General features: G+C 35.0%; 3 protein-coding genes, 1 long non-coding RNA gene, 1 other non-coding gene and 1 pseudogene across 5 annotated transcripts; 3 read left to right on the top strand and 3 right to left on the bottom strand.

The window, feature by feature from the left end:
- Positions 1-35: 35 nt before the first annotated feature.
- Positions 36-107, bottom strand: TRNAH-GUG (transfer RNA histidin (anticodon GUG)). Its single transcript has one exon. It is a non-coding gene; the product is annotated as a tRNA-His (tRNA).
- A 290-nt stretch (positions 108-397) lies between these two features.
- Positions 398-1,378, top strand: LOC121175181 (uncharacterized). The gene is made up of 2 exons (XR_005892400.1): positions 398-623; positions 1,251-1,378. It is a non-coding gene; the product is annotated as an uncharacterized lncRNA (long non-coding RNA).
- Positions 1,180-3,572, bottom strand: LOC100804584 (probable bifunctional TENA-E protein; annotated as a pseudogene).
- Positions 3,573-5,097: 1,525 nt separating this feature from the next.
- On the top strand, positions 5,098-7,565 carry LOC100804054 (ubiquitin-conjugating enzyme E2 32-like). The gene is made up of 5 exons (NM_001255812.3): positions 5,098-5,259; positions 5,593-5,724; positions 6,177-6,261; positions 6,527-6,690; positions 6,830-7,565. The coding sequence occupies exons 1-5, from the start codon at positions 5,152-5,154 to the stop codon at positions 7,268-7,270; spliced, it is 930 nt and encodes a 309-aa protein (NP_001242741.2). The 5' UTR covers positions 5,098-5,151; the 3' UTR covers positions 7,271-7,565.
- A 1,661-nt stretch (positions 7,566-9,226) lies between these two features.
- LOC102668971 (UPF0481 protein At3g47200) lies at positions 9,227-11,630 on the bottom strand. Its single transcript, XM_006583939.4, has 2 exons — positions 11,538-11,630; positions 9,227-10,818 (listed from the first exon to the last, which is right to left on the bottom strand). The coding sequence occupies exon 2, from the start codon at positions 10,731-10,733 to the stop codon at positions 9,519-9,521; it is 1,215 nt and encodes a 404-aa protein (XP_006584002.1). The 5' UTR covers positions 10,734-10,818; positions 11,538-11,630; the 3' UTR covers positions 9,227-9,518.
- Positions 11,631-13,430: 1,800 nt separating this feature from the next.
- ALDH22A1 (aldehyde dehydrogenase 22A1) lies at positions 13,431-25,281 on the top strand. The gene is made up of 14 exons (XM_003529476.5): positions 13,431-14,082; positions 14,171-14,214; positions 14,353-14,457; positions 15,896-16,023; positions 16,272-16,394; positions 16,676-16,829; positions 21,408-21,511; positions 21,599-21,677; positions 21,840-21,935; positions 22,061-22,198; positions 22,939-23,154; positions 23,598-23,789; positions 24,278-24,421; positions 24,771-25,281. Exons 1-14 carry the CDS (start codon positions 13,971-13,973, stop codon positions 24,927-24,929), a joined length of 1,794 nt encoding a protein of 597 aa, XP_003529524.1. The 5' UTR covers positions 13,431-13,970; the 3' UTR covers positions 24,930-25,281.
- Positions 25,282-25,603: the final 322 nt, after the last annotated feature.

The raw sequence follows: 25,603 nt of genomic DNA, 5'->3' as shown, positions 1-25,603 counted from the left end.
AGAAACCTAAAAAAGCCTTAGGTGGAAAAGAAGAGTGTGGCTGCTGGGATTCGAGCCCAGGTCTCCACGGCCACAACGTGGAATTCTTACCACTAAACTACAGCCACTTTGATAGTAACAGTTTTCTACAAATTATATATGTTACTAAATAATTGAAATTTATAAGTAAATATAGTATAACCCACTAATACAATTGAATGTTTATTAAATAAATATTTTACAGATTCTATCACGTATTCATTTTCTAGTGAATCTCCATTAATATGCAGTAAATTTTATTAAAAAAATCACAATTATTCAATTTCTTTAATTATCTTTTTAAAATTTAATTTCTTTTAGATGTTTATTTTTGGTCTATCCTTACTCCACGGGTCAGTCAGTCTATTTTTCATCCCAAGACACCCCAATCTCACCCGTTAAATTTACGGGGTCAATGCAAGAGTAAGCTAATTAGTAATTTAATATACTTAAAGCTCTACAATCTCCTTGCATGTTTAGGCATGATAGAGAGGAGCTTGCGCTCATGCTTGAAGAATGAAGATAGAAGACCGACGAACAGATTAAGCTTAACTCTCTTGGCAATCTCTATTCTTTGTACCACAAATCCGTTCACCTTTTACACGGTACCTTACTAGTTCAATTTAGAAAAAAAAAAAAACAGCTTACTTCTGTTTGCACCATTCCATACCGATAAAAATAGCACCCCGCATGTTCATTATTACAGTTCAAATATTTCTTTCTGCTAAAACAGTAGTTGCTTCAACTTAAGTGGCCACCATTAATTTAAATTCTGATTCTAATCATTGTTGTAACAGTTTCTAGTTGATCTAGTTCGTAATGCTCGTTAGAAATGCGTTAAATCACCCATTCCCTCGGCATCATGTTGGAAAAGTTATTTGAGAGGTAGCATGTCTGATAACACAACTTAAAGGAGAGGCTATGTTCATGCTGTCAACCTGTTATTTCACTTTTAAATTGATAGAAAAATCTCCTAATACAAACTAATGAAATCAAGTAGTAAAAAACATACAAACCTCCAATCTTTAAAATTACCTTGTAGTTCTATTTATTAAGTTTTCCAACTTCAGAATTCAGAAAATAAGTTTCTTTACTTCTCACTGAAAGGTAAATGGAACGTAGACTTGAACAAAAATACAAGCTTCAAACTCATGTTTGAGATTTTGCACAGTAGTAGAATTCCTTCATTATTTCTCCTATTTCCCAAGTTCTGATTTACTCTATTTTTCTAGGAAGTAAACAATTCATGCAGTACATTACGCTGTGAATGGTCCAACCGAACAACATATGCAGTATTTTCCTAGGCTTCGATGATTTTATTATATACATACTTTGAAGGCTTCTTGAACCACATCAGACATTTCCACAGCTCATGTTCCAGAACTCAACTTCGTGCTCAAGAACACTTAGCAACATAAATTCTGCCTTTTTGAGTTCTTCATCAGATGCCTTTTGCAAGCGTCTATTCGCAATGTTCTGCAGAGATTGGCAGTACTTACCAAAGGCCTCATTGCCCCATCTTGCACAAGTCTCCTTCAGTTCTGGTGGGATTTTGGAGCCTTCTTCAATGCAGTGGGCAAAGCTCTCTTGATACACTGCTTCAATAGCCCAAAATGCTTAATAGCCACAGTATATTCCACTTCTGGACTCATTAAACTTTCCAGCAACCTGTTATGAAACTATAAACATGTCACAACTTACAATACAAACAAAAGTAGCATTTGATTTGTCTAAAATTCCAAATATCCATGTGCATAATGTGTTTTCTTCCCCTGGCTTCTCAGTGAATGGTATCATGACTGCATAGTGCATAGCTGTTATGTCCTGTTTGAGGAGTAAGAATTCGAGGTTTTTTTTCTCCCATTAAATTAGAGGACCTAAGAAAGGATCTAACCCGAAAAACTTAACCGGGGAAAATGGTCTGTAGTTAATTAAACTTTGCATAATTGGCTCTTTTAAAATCTATATTTTGCTATTTATTAAATCAATGAGCAAATGTCTGATTCGGTTACCCAAACAAATTACTCAAAAACTTTAATGGGATAAAAATAATTAAAGCAACTGATGACTAATCTCCAAAAAATAATCAAAATCCAAATAATTATGACTAATCTTCCTTACAGAACTAACTCTAGTTGGTTGGTCATGAGATTCTTTTTTCTAATTACGTTTTTTTTTTCATTCATAAAACTTGAATTCCGATTTTGTTTAATTGGATCGAGTCTAATACCACTTGGATCAACGGACTAACAATTTGTTGGTAATTTATGAACAATTTAATTCTTTAATATTTTTTTCTCTTTTTTTAAGAGATGATTAATTTCTAAAAAAGTAAATCTTGTATTAACTTAATCCTATAAAAAAAGGTAAGTCTCGTAACAATTTAATTTTATATTTTTTTTTTTCATCCATAAAACTTGAATCTTTGAATCTGAAACTTTGACTAACATCTTGTTGGTAATTTTTGAACAATTAAATTTTTTAATATTTTTCTCTTTTTTTAAGAGATGATTAATTCCTAAAAAAGTAAATCTTGTACTAACTTAATCTTATAAAAAAAGGTAAGTCTCATAGCAACTTAATGTTATATTTTTTTTTTCATTTACAAAACTTAAATTCAAAACTTTGCTTAAATGAACCGAATTCTATATTACTAGAATCAACTCAGAACAATGAACATAACAATTTGTTGGTAATTTTTCAACAAATTAATTCTTTAATAATTTTTTTCTCTTTTTTAAAAGAGATGATTAATTCCTTAAAAAAAGTAAAGCTTGTACTAACTTTAATCTTATAAAAAAAAGTAAGATTTGTAGCAACTTAATCCTATGTATCTTTGGCCAGTAGTCCCAGATTAAAACCCCCTCCTTCATAATGGCAAATATTTGGTAGACAACTATAGACTTCCCCGGCCACCCAAATTGACGCAAGTTTTGTCCATCAATTTTATTTACACCATCAAAACTAGACTTTAAAGACAGTGGTAGATATCAAAACATATGAGTTAAATATGATTAACAAACCTACCGATAATAGTTTTTGTTTGGCGGCTGAGGAACAACGTCAGAAAGTGAAATACCCCACTTGTTGGCTTCTGCCTTGAACCATGAAATCTCATCCTCCAGAGAAGCCACGCCCCCCAATATGACTTCCATGTCACCACGGCAATCTGATTCCTTCCAAGCTTTTATCAGCACACTAGCCGCAAATGGGACAAACGCCCGAACGAACAAGTAATCCTGGGCCTGCATAACAAGTCTGATTGCAAACATTTTGTTACATCTTGACATGGCTACCCAAAATTGTACTAAATATGTAAAGGAAGTTAAATTTACTAACGAGCCATGTTTTAAAGGAAGCAATAATGATGGTGCCATCGCAAATGCTAATAATAAGAGGGTGTCTAGTGGCTCCGTCGTAGATAAGACGGTGCTTCCTCAACCAAGTCTCGCTCATACCTATCTTCTTCTCCTCAGCTTTTGCCTTTTCCTCCATTCTCTCCCTTCTTCTCACCACTTCGTTTGTTAATTGTCGCTACTCTTCTTTCTTAGTTTGACTAGCAACTCGCTTTTATAGTTTTGTAAGCTGTGAACAATTTAAAATAAAAAAAAAATATTTTTAATGTTAATTAATTAAAAGTAAAATCATTCTTAAAAATACATCGACAAATTCCTTTTAAAAAAACATCCACAAAGATTAAAAATGTAATGTTTATATTGAAATTATAAATTTATAATATAGAAAACTATTTTGAAAAAATAAGCACTTGTCATTTTGAATTAATTAATTTTATAATGTAAGAATTTATTTATTTATTCTGAAAAATTAGATTTATGAATACTCACCAGTCACTAATTGCGGGTTCAACTCTGCTACCTGCTTTGGTGGACTACACATGGCTTTGAAGCAACATAAAAGCCCATGCACAAGTACGTTTGGCAATCTTGGTGGGCTTTCATGAGCTTAAAACCCTTACAAGTTACAAGTGTCCCACGCTTTCCAGTACTACTAGAATTTTCCAAAGGAATTCAGCTAGAGTCTAGAGGTGTTAATTAGGCCAATTCGGTGTTGCAAATCAAACTTTTTTAATTTTGGTTGAATTAGATCAAACTGCTTGGATAAAAGTAAACTTCTTCATAAATATTAAGTATTTTTATAAAAAAATAAAATAAAATAATTTTGTTTTATAAAATTAATTTTTGAAAAAATTAAATGAGAGAAATTTTATAAATTAGCTTAAATATAAAATCTCTTCTCTCAACTATTTTTTTCATCCATGAAATTAATATCTTATTTAGGAGAATCAATGAATCAATTCTAATTCGACTCGGAACTAACAACTTATTATTAGTAAAAATACATAAAATACTTTTAAGTTTTTTTAAGATAATTAAAGAAAAGGAAAGAATATACAAACTACCCATATATTATATTTATGTTGGTCTCAAGTGTTATTACTTTAGAAAAATACATGTGATTTAAAGTATGTTTATAAAAAAAATAAAACTTTTTTGAAGAAATTTTTTTAATTAGACTTAATATTTAAATTAAAGTAAAGTTTATTTATGTATACTAAAAAAGGTGACTTTTTACTTAAAATAATTTAAATTTAATATTTAAATATTAAATAATTGTTGCCATATATAATTATTCCATTTTTATTTTTCATATATAACCCATAGATAAAAATACTTCTCAAAACCGAAGAAAATGACACAATAATATTTTACTTTAATTAAAAATACATTCATTAGTGTAAAAAAAAACATTTTCTTGCTTAAATACCACTTTAAACCGAACCGAAAGATTACCAAAATCCATGCCAATCGGGTTTTATGAAATAGAAGATAGTGTCCAAATACAAATTAAAGGAAATGAATTTAATTAATTTTGATTGATTTTTGGGTTTACCTGATCGAAGCGGAGAGAATAAACACGTCAGCTTCATATGTCCAATGGAAAAGAGGCATATCAGAAAACCGCTGGTATCATGACGTGTCCCGCTTGAGCCATACCTAACGTCTCCCCTGCAATTTCCATTACATTATTATTCCCACTCTGATATTTTCTCTTCCCTATAGGCATAGCTGGCTGTGAGCAATTGTGGTTTCACAGAACGTGATCTTATCAACTATGGCGGAGAAACACAACATCAAGAACCCAGCCGTGAAGCGGATTCTCCAGGAGGTCAAGGAGATGCAATCAAACCCTTCCGATGACTACATGAGCCTCCCTCTTGAGGTTCTTTTCTTTGGTTTCGCTTTCTCTACTATTATTCATTCTTCAATTTCACTAATTGTTTAGCCACGGGGACCTGCTCATTTTGCTTTCTGTTGCAATTAAAAAATTGTTTTCCACAAAATTTGGTTCTTTAACTGTTAGCAATTAAGCCTGTGGTCTTGGATTCTGGCTAATTGTGTTTCTTTGAAGATAAAAATAAATAAAGAAACAGAAGGGGCTATTTTTGAAACAGAACAAAAAAAAACATTGGTTGGAGCTACGCTTACGGTTGTCATTATGATATAATGCATTCAAGTGTTTTCTGAGCAACTTCAATACGGTGTTTTATTTCAGGAAAATATATTTGAATGGCAATTTGCGATCAGGGGGCCTCGTGATACTGAATTTGAAGGTGGTATTTATCACGGACGGATTCAGCTGCCTTCAGAATATCCCTTCAAACCTCCTTCGTTTATGTTGCTCACAGTAAGATATGTTCCCCTTTAGACCGAGCAGATTCTTATTTTAAAAAGTTTATTTAATCATTTGTTCTTACACCATTTCTATGTTTTGTTTCCTATACCTAGAATCTAGACATTTTTAGTCCTTACACATGCACTTTCAATTCTGTTTTAGTCCTTGCCGTTAACTAACACCTAGAAATTGGTGATGTAAAATCTGCCCAAAATTGTCACTATAGTTCCAAATTTGTTTTGTGGTGGTTTTAGCTAACTATCAGAGTTAAGAGTTAAGCTCACTTAACTGAAGGGACTAAAACAGAATTAGAAGTGCACATAATACAAGTATAGGAATCAAATGAGTAATTAAACTATTTTAAAATATTTACCTGAATTTGTTTTGGGTGTTTCTGTTTCTTATAATGATTTTATGTTTAAGTTATTGGAACTTGAAAGCTAAATTCACTGTTGTGATGTCAGCCTAGTGGCCGTTTTGAGACCCAAACCAAGATTTGCTTGAGCATATCAAATCATCACCCTGAGCATTGGCAACCATCATGGAGCGGTAAGTAATATCCCTTTCCACTCTTTACTCGCCGCATATGTTAGAGTTTGTTTTAAAGTTTGTACAACAGAAACGAAAATTGAGGGTGAGGAAATTTTTTTGCTTCCCTTCTCCCGTCATTTGCAACAGATCTTATTCCAAGCTGTATATATGTCTTGTGATAGTTGATAAAAGTTAAAACCATTAATTATAAACATTGAAGCTGCATTCTTTACATTTGATAGAAGAAGCTTCTCACTTAGCTGATGTAAATTTATTTTGACAGTAAGGACTGCTTTAGTTGCATTGATTGCATTCATGCCCACCAACCCAAATGGCGCGTTGGGCTCATTAAACTACAAGAAAGAAGACAGGTGTGCCTTGGCCACTAAATCCCAGGAAGCACCTCCAAAATTTGGAACTCCTGAACGTCAAAGACTGATTGATGAGGTACATTGTTGCTCATTGTTTTTTGTCCAGTGCATGTTTTTCAGTAATACCTTATTCTGATTGCTTTAGGTAAAATGTTGCTTATTGTTTTTTCCTGGATGCGTAATTTCTCTGTTGTACTTGAACCGTTTTATCCCAGATACACGAGTATATGCTAAGCAAGTCATCCCCTCTTCCACAACTTGCCCCCTCACAAGCTTCTGAAGAACAATCCAAAACTGAGGAGGCCAAGGCCCAGGTTAATTTGGAAAATCCCGAGGCTTTACCCGTGGGAGCGGAGATTCCAGATCAAGCAGGCGACAGAATTGTTGAAGAACAAGAACTGCCTGTCAATGCTAATCCTAACCCTGCAGGAGTTGAAGCTTCAATGGAGAGTTCATCCAGTGTCTCAAGTAACCAGTTGCTCCAAAAGTCAGATGCAAGGGTTCAAAATCTGAAACCAGATACAAGGGTTCAAAAACCTGACGATCGATTGTTCACACTTGCTGCTATTGGACTTGCTATAGCAATTGTGGTTCTTTTGCTGAAGAAGTTCATTAAATCTACAGAATATGGTGCTGTTTTCATGGATGAATCTTAGATGAATCTTTGTTCATGTTGGCTTCAATATCAAGATTCTTAGCCCATGGTATAGTCGATAGGAAAATTTAGCACTTCTGTGATATTTTATGATCTTTGAATTGTACGTATGTCTTGTAATTATGGCAATACTAATATCGATATACTACAGCTTTGAGTTAGTGAGCAAGGGTCTACTTTTTTGAGAAGGGTCTACTATGTGGTACAGTTATAATGCCTTATTGTTTGCTTATGACTCCTGATTTATGTATACTAATCGAAAGTACTCATTAATGACAAAAAGGTCGGATAAACAACTTCGTGGCTTATATTTTTCGTAGTTAAGTAACATTAATGATAGTTGCTTATATAAGCATATTCTATAAATTCTCAATTGTTCCAATGATATTTGCAAGTTACTTAACTTTAAGAACCAACTTAAGTTTAATTCTATTGGAGATACTCTTATGGTTATAGAGTGAGAAGAAACAAAGTGAACATCCAAGCAGGAAAATTTAGAGGCATATTTTTCTTTTCTTTTGCCCATTCAAACATTTGAAAGTCTAAGCTATAAACTTGGCATGTATTCTGCGTGAAATTACAAAAGCTGAAATGTATCATCGGTACTTAACATTTTAAATATTTGGTCCACTTTTCATATACATTTTTGATATATCCTTGTCAAATGTTGCAACGCCCGTTCCTCAGAAGTATTTGTAAGTAAATCAAATCTTTTATAACTATTTTTTACTATTTACAAGGACAGCATGCATCCACAGGTGGGATCTTTTCATGTAATGCTCTGTAACAACCAAGACTACAAAGGGGAGGCTTTGACCTGGAATCCCGGTACTTGTACTCATTAGTGCAGTTTGGACCAGCGCATTTTTCTCTTGGGGGAGAGGATAGCTGAAAAATCCAAAACATCATCGTTGCAGAAACGCAAGTTTTTAAAGCATATCAAATATTAGAAATGCTATACTCTTTTATGTTGAGAGACTGAGTTGCAAAGCTGTACCCGTTAGTTCCCATTTGGAAGATACTCGGTAGACCGATATCTTCAGAAAAAGTTACTACTGTTCCTTGGGGACTCATGGTCAATCTACTGTTCCTTGTAGAAACTTTTATAGCAGCAAATCAGCCAACAAGATAAGGATATATACCAAATTGAAGACAATTACTTTGCAAGAAGATTCACAAAAGGCAGATATATAAACCCACATACATATAGGAAAATAAGGAAACAAACCTGCACTTTCAATAATTATTTATGTTCACACTAGAGTTCATCCACTTTTTGGTTAGTGATAACTCAAAATCAACAACAGGAACAAAAACAAGTTTTCTTTTGAAGTAATTCACAGAAGGAACAACTCAACTAAGCGATACAAACAAAATTGAGTATCCGCAACAAGAGATCTAGTATAATTTTTGGTGTTCTTTATTTTTTAAGAGTGATACAGGGCAAAAGCTTACAATATTAATATTAATTAAAAACAAAATAAACAACAAAAATGGGAAAATCCAATACTGGTCATCAGTCAACTAGTTAGATTAACGAGAAACGAAACTATTACACAACTATGATTCTATTTGAATGTAAGACTTTATTGTCCAAAATGATTCTATTTGTCTAGAGCATAACTATCTCCAATAAAATGTACTCTTCATTAAAAAAATGAAATACATTTTTTATAATATTATTATATTTTAAACGGAAGTAGCGTACTAGTAAGTACATATATAACTTTTATAATATTATTATATTTTAAACGGAAGTAGAGTACTAGTAAGTACATATATAACTTATAACTTTGGACTTTACATTATTGATAATTATCGGGTGTTTGGTAAATTTGATGACTTTTTAAAGTCAAAATTCATTAGAATTGGCTTAATAATGTAGAGTATGGATAATAAGTATGAAGACTATTGTATAAAAAATAATTCAAAATCACAGCAAGCTATAAGGTCAATTAACTTGCATCAATAACATGTTAGCAATCAGTAGCGAAAGTGTAAGCACTTGGGACTGTAAAGACACGGGATGCTCAACTTTGTGAGAAATTATTACATGCTCCCGATCATATATACGGATGAATCACTATATAACATATAACTACCTTTTTTAATTTATGAAAAAGACAAATAAAGTGTCATAAAAATTGGTGAGAATCACATTTAACCGAGCACACGATAAGGCAAGAGAGAGTGTGCACAGCATGGAGCACATTTGCAACAAGTAAACAACAACGTACTCCAAATTGACATCATGTAGAAGTACGAGTTTTAAGCCAACTGAACTTCAATATCTTCCTCCACGATCTCGGGGTTCTTTTATACTCAAAAATTTGTTCAATTAGCCCTGCAAAATAGAACTTGTCCTCCCCATATTCCACTTTCCCGCACAACCTCTTAAACAGATCACAAACTTCTTTCTCCGTGTAATTATCCATGATCACAATCCCTCGGTTGCGGAACAACTTCACATCGTTTTCATTGCAGACCAAGGCTTTCATTAAAAAGGCATAAGATGTGAACGGTTGGCTATCATTTTGGTGCTGCTCCAATGCTATCAGATTGGAAAACAGCATTTCTGTAAAATGATGATGGGGTGTGAAGGAAGGAACTTCAAGCACCCCATTTGCAAATTTAATGTTTAGCAGGCTCTTGGCTTTGGAACTCTTGGACTTAATACCATCTTTCTTGAGCTTTGTTGCACTCTCAGTCTCAAGATCACCTTGAGATACACTTCTTTTGGACATTACTCTTGCATAGGTTGGTAGGAAACAATGACGAATTAAGTCAAGCAAATGATAACCCTCTTGGCTAAACTTCTCATTAACAATTTCCTTATCCCCTGGCAACATTTTTCTGAAGAAACGAACAGCAAGCTCTGAGAGGGTCAGGGTAAGGTCATATTTTATTGGAATGAGCACAATTTGAAACAACCTTTGAAGAATGAGGAATGGTATTTGGTTTTCTAGCAATATAAGGTCGCACCTCAACCTATTGAGTAACCCTGGCGTTGTAAACGTGGGATCCCCACGGCGCCTTATACCCTCTAGAGAATATTTCAAGAAAAGCTCAATGATGAAACACCCATCAACTAACATCATCTCCATGAATTGATTGCATGTGAGATTGAGTTCTTCTGCATAGAAATTTCGTGCTGGCTTCTCTAAATCGCTTAGTGCATTCACAAATTCGTGCAAGCTTGATTCAAGCTGATTTGGTTGTCGACTCAGAAGTGTGAAGAGGTAATGCCACTTGCGATCTTCCATGTATTTTAGACCCTCCTTGCCATGATGGAGAGGACCAATTGACACTGTGCTAGGGATGTACATCTTCTCATTTGCTTCCAGGAGTTTCTCGGGGACTCTGAAGATGGATTTCAAAGATGAAACGGCTTCAAGCTTCTCTTTAATTGATGTTACAAGATCTTTTTTTGCTTGTGTGATAGCTGAAGCAGGGGTATGGTCCATGTTTTTGAACCGGTCCCTGGAATTGTCACTGCTTGGTTCCTATTAAAAGATCCCAGAAAAGTATTCCTTCACTTGAGCAAATCCACTGTGAGACATTAAAAAAAAAGTTGCGTTATTTATACAACAATCTATATAATAATATTTTATTTTGTATCTATCCGTTTCTAACACATTATTTATTACATTTCATATCTTTGTCATTTAGACTCTTAGTTATAGAATTTGTTGCAGTGATAAGATTTCTCTATGAAAAATATTGCATATCTTGAAAATCATTATTAGATCACATATGCACACAAAATACACGGCGAAGAAATATCAACCAATAAAATTGATTTGTTGATTGCATGTTCAATAAAGAAAATGAAATATGAAATTGAAGACATACATGCTCATGCTTCTGGGATAATCATATCCAAATTCAAAGAAAAGAAAAAGGATAAAATGCTAAATTGGCAAGACTAAACAAGAGAAAACAACTTTACAAGGATAAGACAAGAGCTATGGCCCAACAAAGAGTTTACTATTAGTTTGGCATTTTAAATATACATTAAGTCCACACTATATATATGTTATCCCATGAATCGTATTTCGCATTTTAGAATAGGTTTCTAGTTATTAATATTCAAAACTACGTAGCTCGGATCTGTAGATTGAGCATAATAGATTTTACACAACGCAGAGTAGTTTTCAAATTTATTAGAAAAAATTAGTAGAAAAAAGAAAAACTGATCAAGGAAACTAGAAAAATAAATAAATAAATAACGTAGACCTGTATTGTATGTGAGCTCTTATGTCAGTTACCTGAATTGCTGTTTCCTGCCAATCTGTTCTTTATCTCCCTCTGCACCCAATGCAAGAATTAATGTTGCATAGCATCGATATCTTAACAGCCGGTAAGTAATACTTTCGGAAACTACCGCAGCTACTATATATATATATATATATTAAAACTTGATCAGAATCCTAGATTACTTGAGAAGTGTGGTAAGCGAAAGCAATTAGAAAAACCAATGAATAAGGAAAGGAAGAACAAAACTCAGATATATTTCTGTACTGTACGTAACAAAGAGAAAGCAGAATCTGCTGAAGGTAAAGGAAAAACCGCGCGATTAGCATTTGTTACTTGACAGATAATTTAAGAATTGTTTTACAGTAATTGTACGAGCCAGTACATCAACCCATCATGGTTTCCCCTACTTTTTCAATACTTATATTCTATTCTTTTGTTACTAAGGTCTCGAGTGCAGAAGACTATGATCCCATTACTCACATTATGGGCTCTTTTTATTTGTTTCATCCATCGAGCCACGCCTTGCATGCCAGCTTCGTTCACGCATTTGACTGAGTGGACCACACCAAAGCCAACGAAGTCAATGATAGAGAAGGAGAAAAGGAGGTTTCAGGTGTTGGTGACTGAGGCCCAACCATTGGAGGCTAAGGAAGGAGGAATGAAGGCAATGCGGGCGTGATATGAAGGAGAATATTTGTGTGACAGTGGTTTGAATATGTGATGGTGTGAGAATTGAGATGATCAAAGAGTTTAGAAGGACAGAAAATTAAACTTGGACCAATTTTACTATAGAAAAGAAAAAGCTAGGCAACATTGAAACCCCGTCGATGACAGTTGCAATCAAAATTAAAATAAAAATGATATAATTTTAATTTTAAAAAAATAAATAGGAAAGATCTCATCACCCTAAATCAGTGTCACAATGATTCTCTAAATACACTGTTTGAATGTGTTTCCAAACATGATGGATGTTTCAGCACAGGATTCTGCCGAGCGATGTAAAGGAAAATCCATAGACTGGATTAAGGAACAAACTGAATATTGATAGATGAGTGAAGGCTTCCAAGGGGAAAGGACAGTGAAAGCTGTTATGATCATACTTAAGCCTTGAAACTCTCTTACCTAGTGAATTAGTCTTTTGGATTGGACTCTCTTCTTGTACTTAAGTCCTAATAGTTGGACAACGATCTCTGAATAGAAGAGAAATCTACATTTACCTGCAAGACACTCTGATGCCAAAACTAATTAGTGTAAGAGATGCATAATATGAGCTTATATTCATAATAGATGCATTATATTTATATATATAAGAGGACTAAGACGTAATTCTATCAAATTTCTTTGGTAATTTAAGGCTTGTTATTTCAGTATTTCAATCTAGTTCACTTGTACATTTTTTTTTTTTGAATGGGTCAATTTCACTGTCTTCTGTCTCAGAAATACTGGTTTGTATGGAATGCATAGCCGTTAAGGAACAGGATTACAGGTATATCTGTTGAATGCTGTTTTTTTTCTTCTTTTTTTGCATGCATTGGTTTGTTTCGGGCTTTGTTTTTAGTTTGAATTTATATTTAAGTGTTTTTTTCCAATGATAGTGTTTTTGTAATGAATATGATTGATTTGGTCAATATACATTGTTCAAAACACTTTCAATTATTTGTCATGGATATGTGGCAAACTTAAAGAAACCCATAATTTTATTAGTTTTTTTTACTGGACTTCATTAGTTAATAATATAATTTTTTCATACTGATATACAAATTAATTTATATATATATATATATATATATATATATATATATATATATATATATATATATATAAATTATATAAGCACATACAAGTATTTTACTTTGGCATAAAACACCAATACTAATCAGAGAGAAAAAAGACACTTTCAGAACAGCCAGGCGGGTCCTGGGATCGAGAGAGACAACAAGATTTGTGACTTGTGAGGGACTCAGCGGAGACTTGCTGTCTATTATATAAGCCCATCTACTAAAAACATTCAAAGATATTACTACCATTTCTTTTCCTTTCCATTTTTTTTTTGTGTGGATTTTAATCCCTCCTTTCTTTCACAATAAAAAAGAGAAAGAAGGTATAGAGAGAACATAGGAGTCCCAGTAGAGAAGTAAAGTGCCATAAAAAACGACAAGACGCATCACGCTACGAATGGAATCTGTGTTTCCTTTTTCCTCATTTTCGTGTCACGGAGCATGAATTTTCCGTTTCGTTTTTACCTTGCTGACTAAGATTGTTATTGTTAATATCAATGCCATCCTCATCAACACGAAGCTTAAGCTTACGCGTTCACTGAGTGGGAGCATTTTCCTATAATACACTCCGCAGAAGCTTCGAGTTAAAGAGCATCTATCCAAATCGAAGCCCTAGCTGGTTTTCTTCCGATAGAAAGAGACGCGCTCTGAATCTGCGCATTTCCAATGGCGTTTTGGTGGCCGTTGCTCGTTTTAGCATTCGCTTACGGTATTTGTAGGTTCCTTCTCATGCTCATTCCTCCTAAAGTTCCTTCCATCGACGTTGACACTTCCGATGGTACTCTATCTCTCTCTACATATCTATCTATATATTGTACACACACTCAAGGAGGTTTGTCGTGACGGTGAAATTGTGATAATGACAGTGTTGGACGATGGAAACCAAGCGCAGGAGAACAGTTTCATATATGTGAGTTCTCTCTTTCTCTGCTTTGATTTACGAATCGCATATGAAAGAATCTTGCAAATCGTTGCATGATATGGTACTGTTGTGCGTTTAATTGCATTTTTTCTCAATCGTTATGATTTGTCATTGGTTCCAATCCAGGTACCTCCAAGGGGAACATCGCAGCAATCGGGCAAGATAGTTCAGTGCTACGAACCTGCAACTATGAAATATTTGGGATATGTTCCTGCATTGACGCATGAGGAGGTCAGTGAGCTTCAGCCTGTGCTCTTGTAACAGTGGACTAATGGTTATGATGAGTAGTATTTGTATCTATTTGACCGTAGTTTATGATTGATGGTTTGATTAGGAACTATGAAGCACCAATACTTTAATTTGCTTCAAGTATCCGTATCGTATATGTATCCTGTATCGATACGTACATGTGAAGTATCCAAACCTTTAACAAAAGTTTATGAAAATCCTATACAACCACATATGAGACATAGGAATAAGATTGGAAATTATGGATGAGTTATCCTCTTTATGGATGATTTCAAGAAAATAATAAGACCGATACTATTCCTATTTATAGACGGTAGGAATTGAATAATAATAATAATGATTTACAATTTTTATTTTGTTTTTAGTAATGTCCTACAAATATGTTCTTAATTTGGATTTGCATAATTGCATTATATATTTATTATGTTTTATGAATTTTTATATATATCTAGATATGTATTGTGTTATCAGATATGTATCGTATTGAATATACATATCGTATCTGTATATCATAGGCTAGGAAGCACAATTAGTTTTCAATTAAACTTATTTTGTGATTAGTGTTTGATGAGATGCATTCATGTGTGTTTGGATACCCAGTTTGCAACCAACGTAATGTCAATCCACCCTTAAGGTTGCTTCTACATTTGGTGCATTCAAATGTACAAGCTTCCATTTAAAATGGCACAAACTGGTTTCAAAACATTAGAAATCTACAAGGACATCATTGCCATGCAAGAAATATGCTGGTTGTGCTGAATTAAATCTGACATGTCATAGCTTCTACCTTCTGGAAAAAATATTATACTAACTAGACCAGTGCCCAGTGTGCATGTGAAATAAAGGCAACACAATCCAAATAGAATATCACTTTTACAATAATATTACCAGAATAACATCATTTAAACGGGAAGCGGAATTGTCAATGATTGAAATGTAGAACATTGTTGGACAGTTTTAATATAATTATTGATTATCCATTTTGTTGTCTATGTTGAAGTATAAGTTCTATGGAATTCCTTTGATTTCTATGTTTTTTGTTCTCACAATTTTTCTTGATGTTGACCATATTTAGTTTTCATCCTTTTTGTTTATGAATGTCTGCACTTATTTTTAAAAATGAATTAATGTATAAGTATAGTACCTCTAGTACTGATTTATATATAATACTACATTATTTTTGCTGTGCAAAAAAAAAAAATTAATGTATAAGTATAATACATCCCATTAGCATTCTTATTGATCTTTATACATCTGGAAACATTAATGACAAAGCATCCAGACATACTAAGTGGAGAATATTGATGTAAAGTACCAGTTGTTGCAGAGCATGCATGATGAAATACTGGTTCCTAGTTTTTGTGTAAATTTTTTACAAGCTTTGCTAGATTAACTATAACTGCTTTGTGTGTATGGATAGGTCAAAGATCGAGTGTCAAAAGTAAGGAAGGCACAAAAAATGTGGGCAAAGTCCAGCTTCAAGCAAAGACGCTTATTTTTGCGTATACTTTTAAAGTATATAATTAAACATCAAGCGCTTATATGCGAGTAAGAACACTTTTCCATGGTTGTAGAAGTTTATCATATTTTTTTACACTTCTTGGAAACGTTTGTGATACAGACTTGAACTTATAGTCACTTTTTTGACATTTTAGGAAATATGCAAATCTTTCATAGCTACCCACTATTTTTAGTTATCCTACCGTTTAATCCATCTGCTCTGAAGTAGATGTAAATTGTGATCATTGCATGATGAGAATGATGATAGCATCTTGTAATTCATGTGCTTTAATTAGAATATCTTCACGTGATACTGGAAAGACAATGGTAGATGCCTCTTTAGGAGAAATAATGACAACATGTGAGAAGATCAATTGGCTATTGTCAGAGGGTGAGCAGTGGTTAAAGCCTGAATACCGGTACCTTCTTTTCCCAGTAGTTGACTATTTTATTTTCTTAAACTGATTATGATGAATAATCTGTCTCATTTTATTTTCTGTTCTTTCCATACCTTCTTTTACACAAAAACTAGGCCTTATAACTTATAAGATACCTATTGTTTTATTAAAAAAAAATAGTGTTATAACTTCTTCCTTGTACATGCATATAATATCACTATGTTGAAATTTCCAATTATCTAAAGTCACTTCTATGTTTACTTTATTTTTCCTTGTGTGTGATGAATAAAAAATCTTTGTAGGTCTTCTGGAAGATCAATGCTTCATAAGAGAGCTAAAGTAGAATTTCATCCCCTTGGTGTTATTGGAGCCATTGTTTCATGGAATTATCCCTTCCACAATATTTTTAATCCTATGCTGGCTGCAATTTTTTCTGGAAACGGTATTGTGATTAAGGTATAAAATATCTCACCATCTACCTATCACAATTGATCTTCATGCTGTGGGTGTATTGTGTTGATTTTAGGCATTGCTTACATTTGTGCTTAATGTCAATTAGGTTATATTCCTTGGTAAAATTAAAAAATAAAAATCTCTTGCATGATGCAATACAAGTCCAGATCCTCTCCATTTGTTTGAGAAATGGACATCTCCATTTCTATGAAGGAAAAGTAGACACGTGGCATAAAAGAAAATCAAATGGCTGAGATTTAATTTGGTTCAATGCATTTTAAATTAAAAAAATTGAAAGCCAATGAGTGACAAAAGCAAGGCACGTGTTGTTTCATTGTGGGTTTTGGACGGCCTCAACTGGCAGAAAAGATTGAGTGCAACGACCCATTAGAGGCGGCACAGCTCCATGGTGGGTGTTATTCTAAGGAAGATCCTTAGAGGCACCTCAGAATTCATTTCTTGGTTCATAATTTCCTGAACTATTGCCATTGAAAACTCATCAAAATGGACACTGGGTAAAGTTTTGTTGGGTTGTGCTGGTAGATTGTTCTTCACTTATTCACCTCCTCGATCAATCTGAGTTTTGAAAACAACTGGACCAATTAATATAACACAGTCTTAGTGTTCAACATTAAATATTTTTTTTTTATCTTGTGTTGTACAGTTTTTGAATCCTGCCTAGGTTAGCTTTGCTATTCTTAGCCGGTCCCAAGCCCGGATAAAAGGAGAGGGTTGTGTTAGGCTTTCGACAGCCAACGTAAAACTTTGTCGAATCTCTATGACATGGATCAATTACGTAATAATGTGAATGCTAGGTCGTTGCCCGGAAGCAACGCGCTGTATGGCTCGAGTACAGTGTCAAAAGAGCAAGGGCCGCTGCATCGCCGCCCGGATGTAGTGAAAAGTAAGCAAGGGTTCCTACATTTTCGTGAATGGGTGTGGGTAAAGAAGCTAGTTCATGACAGGAGGATTCGCTTTGGTACATGGAATATAAGCACACTTACTGGAAAATCTATGGAAATAGTGGATGTTATGGTGAGGAGGAAGATCAATTTTATGTGCCTACAAGAAACTAAGTGGACAGGTGAAAAAGCGAAAGAATTAGACAACTCGGGATTTAAGCTGTGGTATACGGGAAAAATCAGATCAAGAAATGGGGTAGGGATTATTGTGGACAAGGAGTGGAAGAAGGATGTCGTAGATGTAAGAAGAGTAGGAGATCGTATCATAGCCTTAAAATTGGTAGTGGGACAGGACACCTTTAATGTTATTAGTGGGTACGCACCTCAGGTTGGGTTAGCAGAACACTTTGAGGTAAAATTTTGGGAGGATCTAGAAGGGGTACTTCAGGATATACCCCAAGGAGAGAAAGTTTTCCTAGGAGGGGATCTCAATGGACATGTAGGTAGCGTGGATAGAGGTTTTGAGGGGGTGCATGGGGGTTTTGGCCTAGGGGAGATGAATGGGGAGGGTAAATCCATCTTGGAGTTTTCGGAGGCTTTGGATCTTTCTATAGCCAATACATGGTTTCAGAAAAGAGAGGAACATCTTATCACTTACAAAAGTGGAGGGACATGTTCTCAGATAGATTTCTTCCTTATCAGGAAGTCTGATAGGAAGTATTGCTTGAACTGTAAAGTTATCCCGGGAGAGAGCTTGACTACCCAACATAGAGTTTTGGTTATGGATGTAAGAATTAGAGATAGGGCAAAGAGAAGAAGTCCTATGGTAGCACCAAGGATCAAATGGTGGCACTTGAAGGGTGAGAAACAAGGAATCTTCCAACAAAAGATATGGGAGGGATGGTGTGGAACAAGACGTCCCAAGAGATTATTAAAGTGGCTAAAGAGACGTTGGGTGAATCTAGAGGTTTTGGACCTAGGGGTAAAGAATCGTGGTGGTGGAATGAAAGTGTTCAGAGCAAAGTTAGAGTAAAAAAGGAGTATTTCAAGGAGTGGTCTAGGTGTAGAAATTCTGAAACTTGGGATAAGTATAAGATAGCTAGAAATGAAACCAAAAAGGCGGTGAGTGAGGCAAGAGCCCAAGCTTTTGACGGACTATACCAAGCTCTAGGAACCAGGGACGGAGAAAGATCTATATATAGGCTTGTTAAGGGTAGAGAGAGGAAGACTAGAGATTTGGATCACGTAAAGTGTGTTAAGGATGAAGAAGGCAAAGTCTTAGTGCATGAAAAAGATATCAAGGAAAGGTGGAAGGTGTATTTCCACAACTTATTTAATGATGGATATGGATACGACTCTAGCAGTCTAGACACAAGAGAAGAGGACCGGAACTATAAGTATTATCGTCGGATTCAGAAACAGGAAGTAAAGGAAGCGTTGAAAAGAATGAGTAACAGTAAGGCGGTGGGGCCAGACAACATACCTATTGAAGTGTGGAAAACTCTTGGAAATAGAGGTCTTGAGTGGCTCACCAAACTCTTTAATGAAATTATGAGATCAAAACGCATGCCGGAGGAATGGAGGAGAAGCACGTTAGTGCCAATCTATAAGAACAAGAGGATATATAAAATTGTGCAAATTATAGGGGAATCAAGCTCATGAGTCATACCATGAAATTATGGGAAAGAGTGATCGAACGGAGATTAAGAAAGGAGACTCAAGTTACTGAGAATCAATTTGGTTTCATGCCAGGAAGGTCGACCATGGAAGCGATTTATTTATTACGGCGGGTGATGGAGCAATATCGCATGGACCAACAAGACTTGCACTTGATTTTTATTGACTTGGAGAAAGCGTATGATAGAGTGCCTAGAGAGATTTTGTGGAAAGCTCTAGAGAAGAAAGGGGTTAGGGTTGCATATATTCGAGCTATCCAAGATATGTATGATAGGGTATCGACTAGTGTTAGGACACAGGGTGGAGAGTCAGACGATTTTCCCATCACAATTGGTTTGCATCAAGGGTCAACCCTTAGCCCCTACTTTTTTACCTTAATTCTGGATGTCCTCACGGAACAAATCCAAGAGATAGCGCCGAGATGCATGCTTTTTACAGATGACATAGTCCTCCTTGGAGAGTCGAGGGAGGAGTTGAATGAGAGGTTGGAAACTTGGAGACGAGCTCTAGAAACACATGGCTTTTGCCTAAGCAGAAGCAAATCGGAGTATATGGAATGTAAGTTCAACAAAAGTAGGAGGGTATCTAACTCAGAGGTGAAAATAGGAGACCATATTATCCTTCAAGTCACACGGTTTAAATATCTTGGGTCTGTAATACAGGATGATGGAGAAATTGAAAGGGATGTGAATCATCGCATTCAAGCAGGATGGATGAAATGGAGAAAAGCATTGGGGGTGTTATGTGATGCAAAGGTACCGATCAAGCTAAAGGGAAAGTTTTATCGGACTGCGGTAAGATCGGCGATTTTGTACGGAACAGAATGTTGGGCGGTCAAGAGCCAACATGAGACTAAAGTAGGTGTAGCGGAGATGAGGATGTTGCGGTGGATGTGTGGTAAGACTCGACAGGATAAAATTAGAAACTGAACTATTAAAGAGAGGGTTGGAGTAGCGCCTATTGTAGAGAAGATGGTGGAAAATAGACTCAGGTGGTTTGGGCATGTAGAGAGAAGACCGGTAGACTCTGTAGTGAGGAGAGTAGACCAGATGGAGAGAAGGCAAACAATTCGAGGCAGAGGAAGACCCAAAAAGACTATAAGAGAGGTTATCAAGAAGGATCTCGAACTTAATGATTTGGATAGAAGTATGATACTTGATAGAACATTATGGCGGAAGTTGATCCATGTAGCCGACCCCACCTAGTGGGATAAGGCGTTGTTGTTGTTGTTGTTGTTGTTGTTGTTGTACAGTTTTTGCTACACCTCAATATTGTTTACTACTTCAGGATTTTTCTTCCAAATTCATTGTAATAGGAAAGGGGGGAAATGAGCATTTTCTCACTTTCTAACTTTTCCCAGTACTGTCGTCGGATCGTCAAAATTCTGACGGGATGCCGGCGAGTTTGATCTGGGCAAATGGCAATGCTCCATTGCAAACAAACCACCCTGCCTCGAAAATTCCCCTTCGTCCCCGTAAGACTAGTGGTCAGAAACATAAGTTTATTGTTGCTTGTTCAATGTCATGCAAAGGGCGAAGGCAAAGTTGAGATCGTAAATCATAGTGCAGACACGGAGAAACTCCCTATGCCACATGTATGACGGAAATGAAGTGAAATGGAAATGTCCATTTCTTAAGGAAATGGAGAGGAACTGAACGCGTGCAATGCATACTCTTACTTTTTCCACCTAATAACCATTTAGAAGATTGTTATTTTTTGTCCACTAATGCAAGCCTCTAGGACCAGGTTTGATCCTTTCTTTCCACCCATTTCTTCATTATTAAGCTGAATTTCAGCACAAGTTAAAATTAGCCTGTGCACTATCAATGCGTTAAGCAACAAAAAGATGCTATTGCTCAAGGATCATGTTAGAATTGGAGGCATAAAACCATTTTTGAGCTTCCACCTACCAGCTTAAGCTTTTAGGAGAATTATTATTTAACAGTATTAAATGCTTCTATGTTTTCCAATTTGAAAGAAAACCTTGTGCTTTTTATTGTAGATATCAGAACATGCAAGTTGGTCTGGATGCTTTTATTTCCGGATCATCCAATCAGCCCTTGCTGCCATAGGAGCTCCAGAGGACCTCGTTGAGGTGATAACAGGGTACGGCCATTTGTCTTACCATTCCTTTTTCCTTTTTGTTCTATGGTTGTGTTTATCATCTATGGCATTGATTGAGCCTTCTTCCAGGTTTGCTGAAACAGGAGAAGCATTGGTATCTTCTGTTGATAAAGTCATATTTGTTGGATCGCCTGGTGTTGGTAAGATGGTATGATTCTTCTAGCCAATTGAATGAGTTCACTTTGCTCTCACCTGGAATTGTATCATAATTCATTACTTCCAATCATTGTCATTACTTCATTCATTTTTATGATGGCATCCTATTTCCCATGAATTGCGCCATGCTAATATGCTTCATCTTTTTATGCAGATAATGAATAATGCTTCTAACACACTTATACCAGTGACACTGGAGCTTGGTGGCAAAGATGCATTTATTGTTTGTGAAGACGTAGATCTGGACCATGTATGAATTCTTTCTCCCTGTTCAGATTCCCCAAAGCTTGGATGTAACTATTATCCATAAAAGCTTAATGAGATCTCCATTCTTGAGTACCTTAGTTTTAACAGCCTTTGACCTGCTGAATATAGGTTGCACAAATTGCTGTCAGGGCTGTGCTTCAGTCAAGTGGACAGAACTGTGCTGGGGCAGAGCGATTTTATGTCCATAGGGAAATCTATTCTTCTTTTGTTAGCAAAGTTACCAAAATTGTGAAGTCTGTTACAGCTGTAAGTGTTTTTAACAACATTTCACTAAGTTTAACTCTTTTGTAACTTTCATAATAGGCTTCTGATGCATAGAATCACGTATGCTTACACTTCATTGCCAGTTTGCCACAAGATTGCTTTTTCAGAAATCTATCATATTGTTTATACATCTGTTTTAGCTCTAGGTCAAAAACTATGAGAAATAGACATCTATTTGATTCAGGATACCTTGCATTTTCGTCTATTTTAGTTGAACCTATGCATTTTTTTGGTTTCTCTGATTTCTCCCTTTCAGTAACAGTGTGCCCCCAAGGAACCATTTTCTACATAAATCTTTGAAGAAAAATATTAGCATCAACTTATTACTGGCTTTATATTCTAGTGTGTGTGTGTTCTATGTATTTGGAACTCTTCAAAATGAATAGTATCTGTGAATTGTTGTTGATGTCTAGCAAATAAATAGAATTTGGTGATGAACAAATTGCATGGCATCACTGACATGCTCCAATTCTCTTCTGAGATGATATTTTCCTTTAAAACAAAAAGTGCTGAAATCTGGAATTCATGATTATACTGTTTGAGAGGAGGGACAAAAGGATCAGAAATTTATGTTCATTCACAGATGGCATTAACATTGAGGACTACTATAAACATGAACTCATTGCTTACTGATTATTGAAGAATGGACTTCTGTCCTAGGAAATATTGAGTATAAAGATGTCAATTTTTTATTTAATTTATTGGTTATTGATTTCTTGCAGGGCCCACCACTTGTTGGAAAGTATGATATGGGAGCTTTATGCATGCATGAGCATTCTGAAAAGCTTGAAGGCCTTGTAAATGATGCTTTAGACAAAGGAGCTGAAATTGTTGCCCGTGGGAATCTTGGACATATAGGCGAAGACGCAGTTGATCAATATTTCCCCCCTACTGTGATTGTGAATGTGAACCACACAATGAGATTGATGCAAGAAGAGGTAACGAAATCACTATCTTTTCTACTTTAAGATGCCTATTTTTTTTAATTATTATATTAGAAATATCCTACACACACTCATACATCACTTCACATTGCCATAGTTTTTATCATCTAATTACAGTTAGTTATTCCACGTTTTTTGTGCAATTAAACTTTGATTTTGCCGTATAAAAACTATATTAGTGAGTCAATGATGATGTGAGCCATGATGTGCGAGAAGTGTTACTACTATTGTTGTATTTAAGAACTAGTTTCACTGTTAGTAGGTTCGCATACATTTCATACCTAGACTACCATTTGAGATTTTTTTAATTTAGGTAATCATATCCCATGACAGTCATGCACCTCAATTGTGCATTTACATTCAAGAATTTCCCTTCTATATTCTATGCGTCAGCAACTGCTTACTAAATTCATCTGAGCAATTAAATGCTTGACTAGGCATTTGGACCAATCATGCCAATAATGAAATTCAGCTCTGATGAGGAGGTTGTCAGGCTTGCAAATGACTCAAAATATGGGCTCGGCTGTGCTGTTTTCTCAGGCAATCAGAGCCGTGCCAGAGAGATAGCTTCACAGATACATGCTGGGGTAGCTGCAGTTAATGATTTTGCATCAACATACATGTGTCAGGTAAATTTATTAACTCTCTTGAAAGGGGATTCACTTAAAAAGATTTAATGGTAATGTATCTTGTCATTCTTGTATCTAACTGCTTGTTTAGTATGTGTTGATCTGTTGTGAATGTGCAACAAGTAGGCTGACTGCAGAATTTCCCTGATCAACAGAATTTCCCAAAACTTCTATCTAGACTCTGCTTCTCTGCTGGGAAGTATTTGGTTTGCAAAGATGCATGATTGCATAAACATAATGAGATGTCTGGTATTAAAAATGTAAAGACTGATAAAATAATAAATTACTAATGATTAAAATTTCTGGTGGGTAGTTTGCTAAAACTATCGAGAAGTAATTTATCAGAGACCCAAAATTGGAAGCGGGTAACCTGTTTAGCCCAGTACTTGTGCAGTTATTTTTTTCTTTTCAAACTGCCTGGAAAAGTTAACTCGGCCTTGGTTATCCTCCAATTTTCACTGAAGTAATTATGCATTATGATTTTGCAGTCCCTACCATTTGGGGGTGTGAAACATAGTGGATTTGGACGATTTGGTGGTGTAGAAGGTTTGCGAGCTTGCTGTCTTGTTAAAGCAGTTGTTGAAGATCGATGGTGGCCATTTGTCAAAACCAAGATACCTAAGCCTATTCAGGTCAGTCAGGAAAACTTTTTGTCATATTTCCTTCCAATATCTTTAGATGTTTAAGGTTAATGCACATTAATTAAGAACTATTTTATAGATGCAAATTTGGACTAAAAAGCCGTTATTTAACATCCCATCAATAGTAATAAATTATATTACAAATTCCTAATTATCTCAACTGTAATAGCTATTAAATAAGGGTATAGTCGAGAAAAACAGATTAGATTTTGAAATTCTAAAACATGAATTGTTTTGAGATAAAAGAAAGAAAGCTAAGACATGTAAAGATATGGAAAAATGTAGTATTTTTTTACTTCACCGTGAATAGAAACTTCAATGGGCTTCTTGTCTGCTACAGTATCCTGTTGCAGAGAATGGATTCGAATTTCAGGAGTCACTTGTTGAAGCGCTTTATGGTCTCGGCATATGGGACCGTTTGCGAGCATTAGTAAACGTTTTAAAAATGCTTACTGAGCAAAATCCTGGTGGCAGTAGCAATAAGAGAAGAAATGACTGATTGTCAGGTCAGGTAACATTCTAAATGGCTAATATCGTCAGATACTCAAACCCTGCTGCTAGCAAGCTGTAAGAGAAGAAATGAATAATTGGCGGCAACTCAGGATAACACGCTAAATGGTTAATATTGCCAAGTTAGGTGGGGGATGTCACTTTTGGTTGACGTATTTATCTAATCTCTATCTAGAAATCTCCTGTGACTATAATGTTAAGGGGATTTAAACTCAAACTAGTTGGTGATTATATAAATTGCAGGAGATAGGATATTTTTGTGATTGTGGCCTTTGGATACCTATTCATTAGGGCATATACCAATTATCAACTTAAGGCTATGGGTAAAATATTTCAACTAACTTTTAGTTTTTTTTTACTAATTAATATTTTTAGTATCTTCTAATATTTTTTAAGATATTTCCAGTAATATTTTTTAAAATATTAGCTTCTAACTTTTTATAATTTTTTTATCCTTGAATATTTAGATTTCCTTATTCAAACATTACTTTGGTCACTAATCGAGCTAAAGAGTCTAACATTATATAAAAGAGATGCTTATTTTTTTTTATTACATCACCAAATTTATAAATTTTCATATGGTTTGCCAGGAACTTCTTTGAAAGCTTGTTGAATAATTTTTACAAATTTCATCATTTCACCCATTCAAATTAAATAACGAGT

Source organism: Glycine max, chromosome 7 (genome assembly GCF_000004515.6).
Source record: "Glycine max cultivar Williams 82 chromosome 7, Glycine_max_v4.0, whole genome shotgun sequence".
NCBI lineage: Eukaryota > Viridiplantae > Streptophyta > Magnoliopsida > Fabales > Fabaceae > Glycine > Glycine max.
This window is presented reverse-complemented; position numbering and strand designations above follow the sequence as displayed.